At 38.1% G+C, this 15,996-nt stretch overlaps 1 protein-coding gene and 1 long non-coding RNA gene across 2 annotated transcripts in view; both read left to right on the forward strand.

The window, feature by feature from the left end:
• The window catches only part of LOC134751092 (uncharacterized), a 196,214-nt gene that overhangs the window by 150,892 nt on the left and 29,326 nt on the right, over positions 1–15,996 (forward strand). The window lies entirely within an intron of this gene.
• LOC134750930 (calbindin-32) overlaps positions 1–15,996 on the forward strand; it is a 61,619-nt gene that overhangs the window by 22,418 nt on the left and 23,205 nt on the right. Inside the window, exon 3 of the mRNA XM_063686182.1 lies at positions 1,557–1,642. Coding sequence (XP_063542252.1) covers positions 1,557–1,642 — 86 coding nt within the window. The remainder of the gene's footprint in view (positions 1–1,556; positions 1,643–15,996) is intronic.

A 15,996-nucleotide genomic window follows, 5' to 3' on the forward strand; every position in this document is an offset into this window, starting at 1 on the left:
AACCCAAACTAGGTTGCGGTATTTAATAACGGGACCAACTTCTAAATACACTACTACATGATTGTAATGTCTGTAATGCATGGGAAAACAATAACTGCCTTAACTGTACCCAAAAGAATTACACTAGAGTCCAGTTTTTAACTTTCCACAGAAGAGCGAATGAAAAAAGTCAAGCATTTTTTGTTTGACTACCTACTGCAGAAGTTTCACACGCAGCGGAGACCAGATTGTTTTTGACGCCTGATGATATTACTTACTTGTTTCAAATCTTCTAAACTATTTGCTTTGTAAGCTGTAGGTAGACCTTGCAAACCCCCTTAGTTTCACCATTTTGAAAGAATTCCATAAACGGAATAGACCAAAAATCTACACACAACTTACTAAATTTCAGGAGAATCGGTTGTGAAATGCGTCCTGTAGAGAAAATCCGGACAGCCAGACGCAGACATTTTTAATGAAAACCTTCGCTCTCTCTCGGTCAACTACCTATTGTTCTTGTTAGTTCTTCTGCTCGAGAAGGATTTGATTATAGTAGTACTTAGTAAATATATGTATTTAACAGTCCTATTTAAATATTTACAACCTGATTTAGTTTTCGAGCGAAGCCATGTATGTTGCACTTCTGTTTCTTTAATATGTAACTATATAGGGCCCTCCACACTCATGCGCGAATCACGGCGCGAAGCCGCGAACGTAACTGTGGCGTCGATTTCGCAGATTGTTCACGCCTTCGCGCCTAGTTCGCCGTTTTTTGTCGGTTTACTAGCCCGCGTCAAAGGAGGCGCGAAGCGCGAACTGGCAAGACTCCACATTACACACTATTTTGACTCATATGTGGCAAGACAAATAATAATTATATTATATAAAGCGGCTATATTTTACGGTTTTACTACAAAACAAAATGAAAAAATAGCTAAATCACGTATGATGCCATAAATAACTAGCAGTTAAACTCGATCAGCTGACGCTTTTCCGCCATCTTGACGAGAACCAAACTGCGAAATAGCCGTGAAGTTTGCGAGTATGGAGTCATACGTCAACGTCGCGACATGTTCTCTCCGCGAAGTCGCGCCGCGATTCGCGCACATAGTCTGGAGGGGCCTTATAGGTACGCTATAATACAAACATTTTCAGAACCTTACCTTTAACAGACAACTTTCCAATAGCATCAATTTGTTGAGCCTCAAAATAAGTCTATTGATCTTTGACAACAGGCTTCATAGTTTCAAAGTAGGTCATCGTTTAGTGACGACTTCTAAATGCGTCTGCCTAATGAAAGATAATCAATGTAATCATGGATCGATAGTTTTGTTCAAACAAGTTTAAGTAAACATATATTTAGTTTAATTGTGGGTGACGGACAGTGCTTATTTTGGAATTAAACTTATAAAGTGAAATCCTTGTACAAGTGTCCGAAATCTAGGGTCAAAAGTATTTATCGTTGGTTGACTATATATGTACTTAGGTATCCATTTATACCTCAAATTTGAAACATTTGGTCTGGTATAATATTTTTTACATATAATCGACTAAAGTTTTTTGTGTCTGTGTTCCAGGTAATGGCTACATCGAGGGCACGGAGCTGGACGGATTTCTGCGGGAGTTCGTGTCTAGTGCCAATTTCACCGACATCAGTCCTGACGTGAGTACAGGCATAAAAAAAATTCAGGTGGGCAAGGAAAAATAAAAAAAAGTAAAGCGCGAGTAGGACTGATGGCTCTGGCACATTCATGACGCAGCAGACATCACAATCATTTGGCTGTTGACAACTGCATGGTAAAAAAATGTCTTGTTTACCTTTCTACCATGATAAAGAGCCTTTTTGTCAGATATTAATTTGTAGCACGGGGGGTTAAAAACGCTGTGTGAGGAATACGAAAGTTACATAAATACCTGAGTAGCTAGAGCATTATAGTACCAACTAAATATAGGGAGCGCAAAATGATATTTTCAACCGAAGGAAAACTCCACAGCGTAAATTCATAATATCACATATTTATTACATTACAGAGCAATGATTTATTCAAAATGCTTACGTATATTTTCATTACACTGTCTTCGTGTGATATACGACTTGAGTACAATCGTGAATAAACAATATTCGGCAAAATTCATACTTTGGAATATTGGATTTGACATACTTTTTGTATAAGCTGCCTTGATGTATTTTATGTTCACTTTTTGTTTTGTGTCGCTGTACGATTTATACAATACAATACAATACAATACAATAATTTTTATTTGCAAAAAAAGGGTAACGTTTACAGGTGTTAATGTAAGTAAACAGTGGTCTGTTTCACCTTTTCAGCTGTGTACAACAGCATGCAAATCCACGAAGGCATCTTAAAAATATGTAATTACATTTAAAAAATTAATAACTATCAACAACTTAATAACTAACAACATCTTATTAATATTATCAAATATTATATAATAACAGCCATTCATATATGGTAGTTATAACCATAACCATTAAGATAACAATTATTTACAATTTTACACAAACTGTTACTCTACGTTATTTAAAAAAATCTTGTGTACTAAGAAGCACCGAGCAAGAAGCCAATTTCTTAAGGTTTGCTTAAATTCATTGCCTTCGAGAGCTTTTATTTGATACTATTTATACTTATATTTATATATGTTTGTCTAAGTAGGTACCCACAACACAAGCCTTATTGAGCTTACCGTGGGGTTTAATCAACGCCCCTTTATGTAAATCCACAGTATAAAGGGTAGAGAGAAAAGTTGCAAAAGTGAATACAGCTGGACCTGAGTAGCTGGGCATTTTCACTTACTGTACCATTTACTTTTTTCGAAAATCCATCAAGTTTTGGGTTATTTCTAACACCCAAAATTCTTGTATGTAAAACTGGGGACTTTTTTTTCTTTGTTTCATTCAATAGTACATACTCGTGATTCTGAGTCTAAATAACCCAAAAGTTGATGGTTTTTCGAAAAAAGTAAATGGTACAATTACTGCTACTCGTATAAGACATGAAATTAACTCAGCTGTTATTGACGGAGTTTTTATCAAATATTCAAAAAAAAATTTACGGACACATTCATACATAGAGAGTGTTCTCCTTACCTCTACCCTCCATAATCCACAGAAAACACAGCAGTCGGCATTTTTCGCGTCAGCAAAAGAAAAATTATATTTCGAATATTTGACATACCATCGTAAACTAGACATATACAGTAAAGTACATTATTGCTTGAAGGAAAAAGAAATGAATATATTTTGGTATAAAGGATGATGTATTATAAATCCAATATACACGATATAATCCGTTTTCATAGTTTTATTTCATAAAGTTAATACTTTATACCAAAATATATTCATATACTTGTGTAATTACAAATCATGTTATTTCGTCCTATGAATGACATGTCCCTGGTGGCAAACGAAAGTGACAAGAAAGCGAATTCTTGTTCTGTCTTATTTTGTGGTGTTTAAAAAAAAGCAAATATAAGAATAAGTTGTGGAAAACAAGAGAGCCGCAAAGTTAATTTTTGCTACTAGTGTTCATTTTGATTTCGGTACCGATCAAGCGAAAGAAGAAGATAGTTCATGTTTGAGAGTTCAGGAGCAGAGTGTGATTTTGTCGTTGTTTTCTAGCTATAGAGTAAAAAAAAGAGCTGTTAAAAATAAAAAGTTTATTTTCCTTTAGTCTATAGATGTATTGACAAGGACAGCCACTTACAGAAAATTTTAGTCATCATTTGCATTTTTAGAACGATTTTTCCTGCTACGGTACAACTAAGGTACCCACAATTTTACACCACTACACACATACGACAGGTTTAACTAATACAGCGGCAGCCCTAGCTATGAAATATTGAAACAAAAGCCCACATTCCCCGGATATCCCGAAAGCTCCAGCTAAAAGCTTTTGCCCAATAAAACGACTTTGTTGAGCTTTCCAAAGTTGTATTACGTGCAGCTTACGGCGCCAAACTTTACTGGACTTCTTAATGCACTTTCTTAGAGTGCATAGTGCATATGTTTTTGTACAGAGAAAGATAAGATAAAATAGTTAAACAGACAAAACAATTGTTTTAAAGCGACTCCAGATTTTTATAAAAAAATACAGATAATTATAGTGTACACCCACTCAATCTACGTAGCTGTGATTTTGTTTCGATGCTTAGCTGTAATGGATTAGGAGAAAAACGACTGGAAAAAAAGTAAAAAATAGTTATTTACGATACAAGTGCGGAAAAGAGGAAATTCGTTTTTAAATCGACACGAGTTGCGAATTACCTATTCGCACGTGTATCTAATCCATATCGTTTCTAGAACTAGTAAATGACGTATCTTATTGTTCGAATTGGCCGGTAGTCGTATTAGGTACCTACGTGAGGCACAATCAATACATTAATAGTTATTTACGATACAAGTGCGAAAAAGAGGAAATTCGAAACGAGTGGCGATAAATTAAAACACGACCGCAGGGTGTTTTAAATCGACACGAGTTGCGAATTACCTATTCGCACGTGTATCGTACAACGTTTTACAGTACATATGGCCCTTTAAACTTTTGACATATGCACGAAAAGTGCTCTTTTACGCACTAGTGCGAGAAAGTAGCACCATATGTACTGTAAAATACATTTATACAAAATCGGCAATAATTTCGACACAGATACAGATAATTTGATTCTCTGATTGATAATTTATTTCTCAATCCGTTCTCAAAATTTCGATACGGTTGGTTAAGTTTTGGAGGAAGAAAATGTCGAGGACGAAACCTAGCGATTTCTGATTTTTACGCAGGATTTTTCGCCTAACCTGCAGTTGTCCTTATCTCACTTATTTTAGGAGCTGAAGGGGGCGGCCTAACTGAAGGAGGCGGCTTCAGCGAGACAGAGATATTTACCTAAAATTCTCAAATCTGAAAATGGGCTCCGCTGGTATTTCCTCTTAAGAGTCAGACTATCGCCTACATAGGAAATGGTAATAAATTCTCACCAACCGACAGCTTTGTTAACTATCCATGGCTAACACCTGTTGCCCAGATTGACGATAACCCCTACACCCCCCACCCCCTACCATCTACAACCCCTACCACCCGGTACTAAAGTTACTAAACGGCGCGGTGCAGCGTAAATCTTAAGTGGCATTAGGGCAGCCATTCTCATTTTTGTTTCGCTTTGCGTTTGCTCCGCGGACCCCTAGCGGTCCTCAAGTCCCCTTTTGGTGCTCCGCGAATCTTGAGCGTAGCGAGGGACTCAAAAACACGAGATGTAAAATAACTTTGCTCTCGTGTTGCACACATAATTTTTCACCTCAGTAGAGAGAACATATTAAAGGTTAAAATGTATTTCGAATTACACAGAATAAACAGAAAAAAAAAGTATTATAATATGTACGATACGATAAGATACGATACGATACGATACGAGACGAGACGAGACCGGACCGGACCGGACCGGACCGGACGGACCGTACCGTACCGTACCGCACCGCACCGCACCGCACCGCACCGCACCGCACCGCATCGTACCGTACCGTACCGTACCAAAAAAAATGTAATAAAAGTATGAAGTTCATGGCCTTCACTAAATTAAAAAGCTACATTGTTTCACTCCCTGGAGTGAGGAAAGTCGCACTTTCCTCACTCCAGGGAGTGACGAAAGTAGGCTTGTTCGAGCTGCTGAGGTGAAAATTAATTATTCTATTCTAAGAAAAAGAACCAGCTTTTCTATAGGAATGTCAGTTTCACAGTGACGAACGAGAATTTCTAATTTGGAGCTCCGTCACAGATTTCGCTTTCCAAAAGGATTCCGTCACCAAAACAGTTTGAGAACCGCTGCATTAGGGTATTATTGTAAGCTCAGACTAATCTACATTTGAAGCGTATAAGTACTAAGGCTGAATGGCATAGTCGCGTCGTATGTTAGTGCCCCGCTTAATAAACTCCTAAACTAATGGCCCGATTCGAACAATGCTTATAATAAGTCACAGCGGTACGATACCGATCTGTCAGTGTCAAAAGTGACGTTTTTTGGTTGAAGAAATGTCACTTATGACACTGACAGATCGGTATCGTACCGCTGTGACTTCTTATTAGTATTGCTCGGGAGTTGCTTGTCGACCGCCATCTTGGTGATATCGAGTCGTGATTATTTTTTAGTTTTTGCTCATTAACGTTGATTAAAGTCTAATACTGATAGCCTATTACGCAGTAAAATAATGAGGAAGTGTGCGGATAATGAAGAATTAATCTAGATACGAGTTTACCTTTGGTGGCCTAGCTTGTACGACTGACACGAGCCAGATATATTCGTTCACGTCATTGAACACTTGGAACAGAATCTACTGGAGGTAATCTGTGGCGCCGGTACGCCAAAGTGATATTGATTATTGGAAATATGAGGACGGGAAGTAATTAGTTGTGGTTCTCGTATTTACCCAATTTCATATGTTCATTTTCCACCGACGTGGTAGAAATAGTACATTTCGATACTAGTGCGGAAAGTATGTCATTACTTCACGAGTACCGAGATATGCTCTCGCCTGCGGCTCGTGGCAAGACTCGGGACGAGTGAAGAATGACATTTCCGCACGTGTATCGAACGACGTTTTTTAATACAGTTGCGAAAAAATAAGAAAAACAACAAGTAAGGAATTCGAAACTTTTATATTATTAATTCTGTGTCATCATTGACATTGACATTATGAAGAGGTGTTTTTTTAGCTGGGTGTTATTATCATTGAACCCACTTCAATGAAAGTTTTTTTTTAAATGCATGTTCTATAAGACAGAAACGAATGTAAATATAAAACATTGTACTATTATTACCCAAATATCGTTAATTACGATTATTTGTGTATCGTACATTTATAAAAACTATCGAATGTTGCCTTTGGAAACTTAAAGCAGAAAGAAAAAACGCCTCTTCTTTGACAGGCGTTCCGTTCCATTCAGACAACTTATTAAGAACGGTTTTTCAATATTCAATATATATAAAAAATAGACGTGTTATAATGATGAAGAGGTAAGTAATAAAATATAAAATATGTATATTTTTCGTATTCTTACATTAATGGTAGGTTTTTACGTTGATTACGACGTTTAAAGGAAACTAATATTAACACTCAACAATAAGTAGTCATGAATTGGAACAAGATTACATTTAAAAAAATTGGAAAAGTAAAAAGCACTAGTTCGCGAAAACCAACTTTCCGCACGTTAAACAGCTACGTAAAGTAGAACTTTTTGAGCAACTGTATTAAAAAAAACTATTTTACAGCTGACTAATGTCCCATGCCTGGCAGTACCATCTAAGTTTGAAGGATTAATGTTTAAGAGAAAAAGCGCATGGTCGCTTTTTTAACTTGCAATGTACCTACCTATGTACGTATGAATCTAACTATGTAAGGGTCAAATCAAATCAAGGCAAGTTAAAATTGACCCATTTTCCGCTTTCCGATTGAGCTGAAATTTTTTATACATATGTAAATCGGATGACAATGCAATATTATGATAACATGGAGCTGAAATGATGATGGAGACGGGTAGCCATGGGAACTTTGTGATAAAAGAACGCAAACTGATGAGTCTTAGTTGCATGTGGGAAGAAGATACAGAACCTTACAATATCCTTATAAACGACTGAACAATTATGCCATACGAATAAAAAAAATGTGGGAAGAAACGTTTGTTAGGAGAAGCGGCCTTCCACTGATTTCTTAATAAAACTCTAAACTAAATTGGAGCCCTTATTTTATCAAGGATATTGAGATGTTGGAGAAAGTTCAACGTAGTTTCACCAAGATACCGAAGAAACTCAAAAACATGTCCTATGAAGAAAGACTACAATTCTTAAAGCTCACAACCTTGAAGGAGCGCAGAGACCGCGGAGATCTGATTGAGACATACAAAATACTAAACCAACACTATGACCTTAAAGATTTCCATAAGATGCTAGAACGCAATAGTAACAACCGTCTGAGAGGTCATGAGTATAAGCTGGTGTCTCACAGGTCCTACAATAATCCTCATAGACACTTCTTTAGCAACAGAGTGGTCAACGCTTGGAACAAACTCCCAGAGGATGTAGTAGCGGCCCAAAGTGTCAATGAGTTTAAGAATAAATTAGATAAGCACAAAGCAAATTCTACTCAACACTGAGAACTCGGTTTATGACTCTGGATACAGGCATTATCAGTTGTTTAAACTGCCTGCCTGCATTACAAATAATAATACAAATAATAATAATAAATTAATCGTCTCCTGCTCCTAATATATGTTAATCCTTAATAACGTTTACAAATAATTAATAAGCCAAAGTCCCACGAAAGCCGAACCCTAAACTTCCATCTAAAATTTACCATCTGACGCGACATTTATGGGAACTAACAACGGTGTCAAAGTTAAATTGCTTTAGTTGTAATTGCTGCTATCTTATTCACAAAACGCATATTTTGACTTTAAAATTTATACTAATATAACTTCACTTCGGAAGTTTTAATAACAAAAAAGTCGACTTCATACCGGGTGTGGCCTGTAACAGGTGCAATAAATTAAACTGTAGGCTGTACTCCTCAAGCTGACACACATTTAAGTTTATTCTAAGGCGCAATGTATTGCGAATTTGCTTATGTTTAAGGCTTGACAAGTAAAGTCAATTGCACTAATGATAGCGTACGTAGAAAATAATAGCCATAATAGGTATTTAATTTCAATGTGCACTATTCAGAGACTTCATAATTGGATGTTGTTGGGGCTGTCCCGTTTCTGCAGCGCATCGGGCATGTTTGCACAAGCTCGCAGGGATGACTACTATGCCATAATACGCAAGAGAATTGCCTCGTTGCTCTGCAGAGTGCGGGCCAGCTCCAACCCCATCCTGGCCGATACGACTCACCTATAATGCGGCATTTTTAAGTATGTCATAACCGCTATTAGGTGATAGTTAATGTTATTACTGTCTGTTTTTTTGTTTGTCGCTATCTGTTTTTTTGTTCCACTAACACTTAGTTTTTAATCTTAATTGTTACTAACCATTATGGGCCATTGTTGTCTTTTACTTACTTACTTACTTACTTACTCCTCTGGCGCAGCGACCCAAAGTGAGTCTTGGCCTCCAACACGACAGTTCGCCACTGATCCCGGTCCTGTGCAGTTTCTCGCCAGTCTTGGACCTGGAGTTCGCGCAGATCAGCGTCCACCACATCCGCCCATCGGTACCTAGGTTGTGCTAGGTTGTCTTTTAAATAAAAAAAATAAAAAAATAATTATTAAAACTTTTTTGAACGAATTTTTTAACGTTTGAGGTTCTCCCTCTGGACGGCATCCAAGGAAAACCGTCTCCACTTGTCGACAGCAACAGTAGTGCTGCTGCAGTTGCCTTCAGAATGTCACCTTGAATTGATGCAGCGTATTTCAGATCGGCTTGACTCCTTGACGCTGCGTAGAGATGTAGCATCGTTCTGCATTTTCTATCGCATATGTATTACGGGAAGTGTTCCGAGGAATTGTTCGGATTAATCCCTGCCGCTTCTTTCCGCCATCGCCCTACGCTACAACATTTCAATCTTCACCACTTAGATGGTTGGCAGTCCTCAACTTTGCGTTTCTCCAGTAACTTCCTGCCTCGCACAGCTAAACTGTGGAATGAACGTCGCCTGCGGTATATCCGGACCGATACGACCTTTAAACCTTGAAGAAAAGAGCGTACTCCCATGTTAAAGGCCGGCAACGCCCTTGCAACCGCTCTGATGTTGCAGGTGTCTATGGGCGACGGTAATCGCTTACCTTCAGGCTATTCATGTGCTCGTCTGGCTCCTATATCATAAAATTCATAAAAAAAGTAGTAGGCACAATGTATGTTTTGATTATTTGCTCGTGTCACAGGAGACACCCGGTATCACTTACAGGTATTTTACAAAGCTTTTAGATTTCCAAACCTACATTTATGATATCAATATCAATAGGAATTTTTGTTTAATCCGTATGTTCCAAGCATCCATAAAAGAAGGCTCCATACCGAAAGCCATAAAGAATCAATCAATATGCCAACAAACAAGTCCATAAGTGTCCCACGATCCCAACACATAACTCTCGACTATACACCAAAGGCAGAAAGGCTAATTTCCCTTGTAAACACATTGATTTAGCACGAGAATTTCCAAAGACCTATCCTATAAAATTGTTCAGTCGCCATCAGATATACGCCTTTATTGTCAAGACGTTAGAGTGCGTGTTCAAATATTTTTGAGCAACTCGGCCGCTCCGATATATCTGATGGCGACTGTTCCATCTTGACAATCGATTGGATGTAATTTGAGCCTTATCGTACTGCAATAGGGTTTATATTTGAAATGGTGTCAAAACCATCAAGACCAAATTAAGATGGACACAATAGCCTTGCATCGGTCAAAAAATGATTTTAAAACATTTTGGAAATGTACAAACGATCTGAATATTCGACCTGGCTTGCCGGCGGCTGTTAACGGAAATAGCGATGCTAAAACTATTGCGAATATGTTTAAGAACCACTTTATGGTGCAATCGCCGTTGGGGCATACGCTGCCGACGCTCGATGCCGAGGTTCCTCCGGAGGCCAAGGTGACAAGTTTTACTGTCAAAGAAGTGTCAAATATAATCTCTCACATGACTAGGGGCAAGTCACCTGGGCATGATGGTCTCAGCATCGAGCATCTGCAGATGGCTGGTGCTCACATGCCGAGAGTCTTAGCTATGTTTTATTCGATGTGTATTAGTCACTCCTATTTGCCGAGTGATATGTTAAAAGCGATTGTTGTGCCAATAGTTAAGAACAAAACCGGTGATCTCTCAGACAAAGGAAACTATAGACCCATTTCATTGGCCACGATTATAGCAAAAGTGCTGGACGGTCTGCTTGACTGCCGTCTCGGTAAATACCTAGACTTGCACGATGCGCAGTTTGGGTTCAGGCAGGGGGTATCAACCGAGACGGCCATTCTGAGTCTAAAGCATACCGTCAAGTACTATACCGATAGGAGTACACCAGTGTACGCATGCTTCCTGGATCTCTCCAAGGCCTTTGATCTGGTGTCATATGGTATCCTGTGGGATAAGCTAGCCAGCACGAGTGTACCACGTGAGCTCATAGGTGTTCTTAAGTATTGGTACAACAACCAGTTTAACTATGTTAAATGGAATGACTCACTGTCGGGAGCATACAGGTTGGAGTGTGGGGTGAGGCAGGGGGGGTTGACCTCCCCTAAGCTCTTCAATTTGTATGTTAACGGTCTGATCGAGGAGCTCAGCAACATGCATGTGGGTTGTCATGTAGATGGAGTTAGTGTCAACAATATTAGCTACGCGGATGACATGGTGTTGCTGAGCCCCTCGGTATGTGCGCTCAGGCAAATGCTGCAAACGTGTGAGTCATATGCGAAAAAACATGGACTTATTTACAATACCACTAAAAGTGAATATATGGTTTTCAGGTCACACAGGATGAATCCCAATGTATATCATAAAATACAACTGTACGGTAAATCACTAGAAAGAGTTACACAATTTAAATACTTGGGGCACATCCTGTGTGAAAATTTGAAAGATGACCTGGATATCGAAAGGGAAAGGAGGGCGTTGGCGGTGCGGAGTAACATGTTGGCCCGTAGATTTGCTCGCTGTTCGAAACAAGTCAAAATTACCGTTTTCAAGGCGTACTGTCAAGTATTTTACACGAGCAGTCTATGGGTCAACTATACTCAAAAGGCATACAACGCCCTTCGAATCCAATATAACGACGCCTTCAGTTTGTGAAGTTAGGGCCTGTAGAGTTAGAAGCTTGGCTCTACAAAAGATCTGATAACTTTTTGACAGCGCGAGCCTTATGGTTTTGTCTTGGCAACATTTTACATGAAATTTTTTAGGTCTCCGTTTTAATTCCAAACTCTGACAAATCGACTGACACCTCAATTATGAAAATTAGTTTATCAGTGTCGACGCTACGGCGGAAAACATGACATGTACATACTTATACATACAGTCAACAGCAGAAGATGCGAAGTGGGCAAGGTGTTCAGAATGAAGTGGACATATCTTTATTGTTTAAGAGGGGGCATAAAGCCAAGAAATTAGAAGGGAAAGATATAGCGCGCCGCACGAAACTTGCGACGGAAGATATTGCCATTCAAGGGATGAACTTTTCATGGCATTTGTACTTACCTAGGTAATTAAGATATGTAAAAATTCAATATAAAAATTACAACTTTGCGTTAGCCCTAGTCTTAGAACTGATTTACATATTGATTAGCAAATGTATAAACTCGCACTAAACACTAATCAATGTGTAAGTCGGCCCTTAAAGAATAAGAGAGTGTGTGAAGATCACTTAGTGTTTTCTGCTACTTCTAATGCTGACTGCACAAGTACACATACCTAAATAGACTGCTAGAATCATAACCCTCCTCATAGTTAAATAAAAAGTAGAAACCGATACAAATTACCTAATATATTATGAACGAATGGTATTTGATATCGATTTTCAATCATCCGACATTCAAATATAACATTACTTCGACCAAAAATTCAATTGAATTGCGATGTAAGATTATATTTCAATTATATTGATTGTGATGTCTGAATAAATGGGCAGATGCGCTAGCAATACTGGTCAGCTGTCATATGTGGTAGATCGGTGCACTGTGTCTGCGATAATTTTTGTTTTATTTAATTGATATCCTTAGAGCTAATAGACTGATGAATCAAAATGTGAACACCACATTTCATTTCTATAACCTAGGTACCAACTGTTTTTCTATATAGTAGAAATTTTAATTTTATTCACAATAAACTGGGAATTGTAGATAAAAGAATCGTCTTGAAACTTTTTTGCAGAAATATTGAATGTTGAGTAGAAGAACTCAAGTTTTTAGAAAGTTTAGATTTTCAGCATATTGACTCAAGTCTAAAGATGTAGACTCCGAAAGTTTGCGTCTTTATTTACACTAGTCCTAGCTGACTAAAACGTCTCAGACTTATATATAATATAAATATTACTCAGACACTATTACTCGATACCCATCAAATACTTATAGAATAAATAACCTCCCATCGTAATTATATGACCTTAACACACTGAAAGCTGTCAAACAAACATATTCTCAGATACCTATTAACTTTTTAAGTAAACACTCGACCTTGACTTGTAAATCCAAACAAATATACCTTCAGCCGTATCTGGCCAATTGGGCAGCGGCCAACACACAAATCATTATCTACAGGGCTTGCATTTCACGGGGCTCGGGGCTCGGACCCGGGGTCATGAAGCGTTCTCATTGGTGGAGAGTCGAATCGCTTTAGACGTTAGACGTGTCTGAGTGAAGTGAGCTTTTCCGTTTACAATGTTATTGTAAATTTACGAATCGACTAAATTCTCCTTATTTAGCTTCAGCGGTATTTGGCTTCTAACTGGGCAGCGGCCAACACACTAATCATTATCTATAGGGCTTGGGTTTCACGCGGCTCGGACAAGAAGTATTCAGCGGGAGAACTAATGTAACTTGAACTCGTAGAGACTTTGAAAATAAAATGAAAATGAAAATATTTTATTACATTAATACAATGTTACATTAAAAGCTGCTTGCTACCTTTGCTGTTGGGACTTCCTATTAAGTATACCTGTACCACTTTAAAGTGTTGTTTATGCGTTTACCACTTTCACTTTAACGACCATTTTACAGGTTATCAAAATACGCTACGTGTCGTCATAATGCAAACAAACATGACAGATTGTCTTCTTCATATTGCGGGGTCAATAAAAAAACACCCTATCCATTGGCGATAATGAACAAAGGTTTTAGAAAACGGTGTTTTTTATTTCATTTAGAAATCCGTCACAATATCGTTTGTTGAACGTTTCGACTTCCCAGCGTTCTTTGGAATAACAGAGCTCAAACCTAATTGGAGAGGACGAGAGATTTATGAGAATTTTTCGTTGAGCATTAACAAAGGAGAGGTCCTTCTGCGACAGTGTGGGGATACTGCGCCGTTTTACTCGTAAAAATATCTTTGAAAATAATATACCATTGAGTTATTATTATTATAGAGAAGCCATACTAAACAACGAAATTGTCGCAATCGCAACTTATACCACGCTACCAAAACGTCGTAAGCGCCGTAAAATTCTTACTTATTATTAGCCAAATTGGCAGATAAAAGATGATGGAACACTTCAACTAAACGTACTTCACGTTTGGCGATGTCTTCTTCGTTAAGTTTGCTCAGCAAATTAGATTTTAAGCAGGATTTTTGTCCAGGTCGAGTTCTGATCCATGAGGAATTGATTGAACTACTCAAATCTTACGAGCACACTTGTATCGGTTGTTTATTTTAATCTAAAAACCAAGATTTTGCATTTAAACAGTGCTATTTGGTGAAATGGAACTGCTCATAAAGACCAGAATGGAACTCCTCCGCGATAAGTATTCTACGTCTTGGGGCTAATTGTAATGAGATGGACTATGAGTGTAAATAATTATCTATATATTGACATTGCCGACTGCTTTGTAACGTAGGTTTTTAGGGTTCCGGTACCTCAAAAGGGAAAAACGGAACCCTTATAGGATCACTCGTGCGTCTGTCTGTCTGTCTGTCTGTCCGTCTGTCAGTCACAGCCTATTTTCTCCGAAACTGCTAGACAAATTAAGCTGAAATTTGGTACACATATGTAAGTTTGTGACCCGAAGACGGACATGTAACGTAAACATATGAATTTTAAACATGGGGGCCACTTTTGGGGGGTAAATTAGAAAATTCAAAAATAAAGTTTTTTAAACCATGTCGTGTCACATATCAAATGAAAGAGATCATTGTGCGAATCTTAAATATATATTTTTTATAATTTTAGGACAAACAGTTTAGAAGTTATTTAAGTAAATAGACGAAAAATTACCATTCTTTATCTCCGAAACTACTAGGTCTAAAACTTTGAAAAAAATACACAAAATAGATATTTACCTATAGATGCCAGGAAAACCTATTAGAAATGTGCAGTCAAGCGTGAGTCGGATTTAATTTCTTAGTTTTTGATCCTACCCCTACGGGTTTTTAAAGACATTACACTCACGTTTCACATAAAAAATACATTGTTAAAAATTGTGTAATGTACGGAACCCTTGGAATGCGAGTCCGACTCGCACTTGGCCGGTTTTTTTTTTGCTGTTAGAGATTATTAATTAATATTGATACGTCATCGCAAACATGTGGTATTTTCTATAAAAAGGGACCTTATTGTCGATGGCGCTTACGCCATTATTAACGATGCTCCGATATAAAAACAATGCCGCGCGACGCTGTGCGGCGTAAGCGCCATCAACAATAAGGTCCCTTTTCATAGAAAATGCCTCATATTGTAATTACTCGACTACTAAACAGATTAGTTAAGGTTGAGCTGTGTACATCTTAATCTAAAACTATAGCTAGTTTGTCTGAAAAGTCTCATCACTATTTAGAAAAGAAACAGGAAAAGTAGCCTCAAAGAAACTCATTTGGCGTCGCGTTATTCGTCAGTAGTTTTTGTACAAAAAATGCGGTCCCTTCCCCTGCGTCGTTAGGCGGTGGCCTGAATATAGTTCTTTTATTTATAAAATACTCTCCGGTTTATGATGTATTTAGGGTTCCGTACCCAAAGGGTAAAATCGGGACCCTATTGCTAAGACTCCGCTGTCCGTCTGTCTGTCACCAGGCTGTATCTCATAAACCGTGATAGCTAGACAATTGAAATTTTCACAGATGTATTTCTGTTGCCGCTACAACAACAAATACTAAAAAGTACGGAACCCTCGGTGGGCGAGTCCGACTCGCACTTATCCGGTTTTTTAGTTACGCTAAGGGAAAATCGAAAAATTAACACGTAACTTTGGATTTTTATCTATCGATAAATTTTTAAGCATTCGTGCTTCTGCTTGTAACAAATCGCATATTACTTAGTCTAATCACTGCCGCGTTTCAAAAATCCTATTAGGTATTTACCAATGAAGGGCCTTAA

The sequence above is a fragment of the Cydia strobilella genome, chromosome 21, assembly GCF_947568885.1.
Source record: "Cydia strobilella chromosome 21, ilCydStro3.1, whole genome shotgun sequence".
Classification (NCBI taxonomy): Eukaryota; Metazoa; Arthropoda; class Insecta; order Lepidoptera; family Tortricidae; genus Cydia; species Cydia strobilella.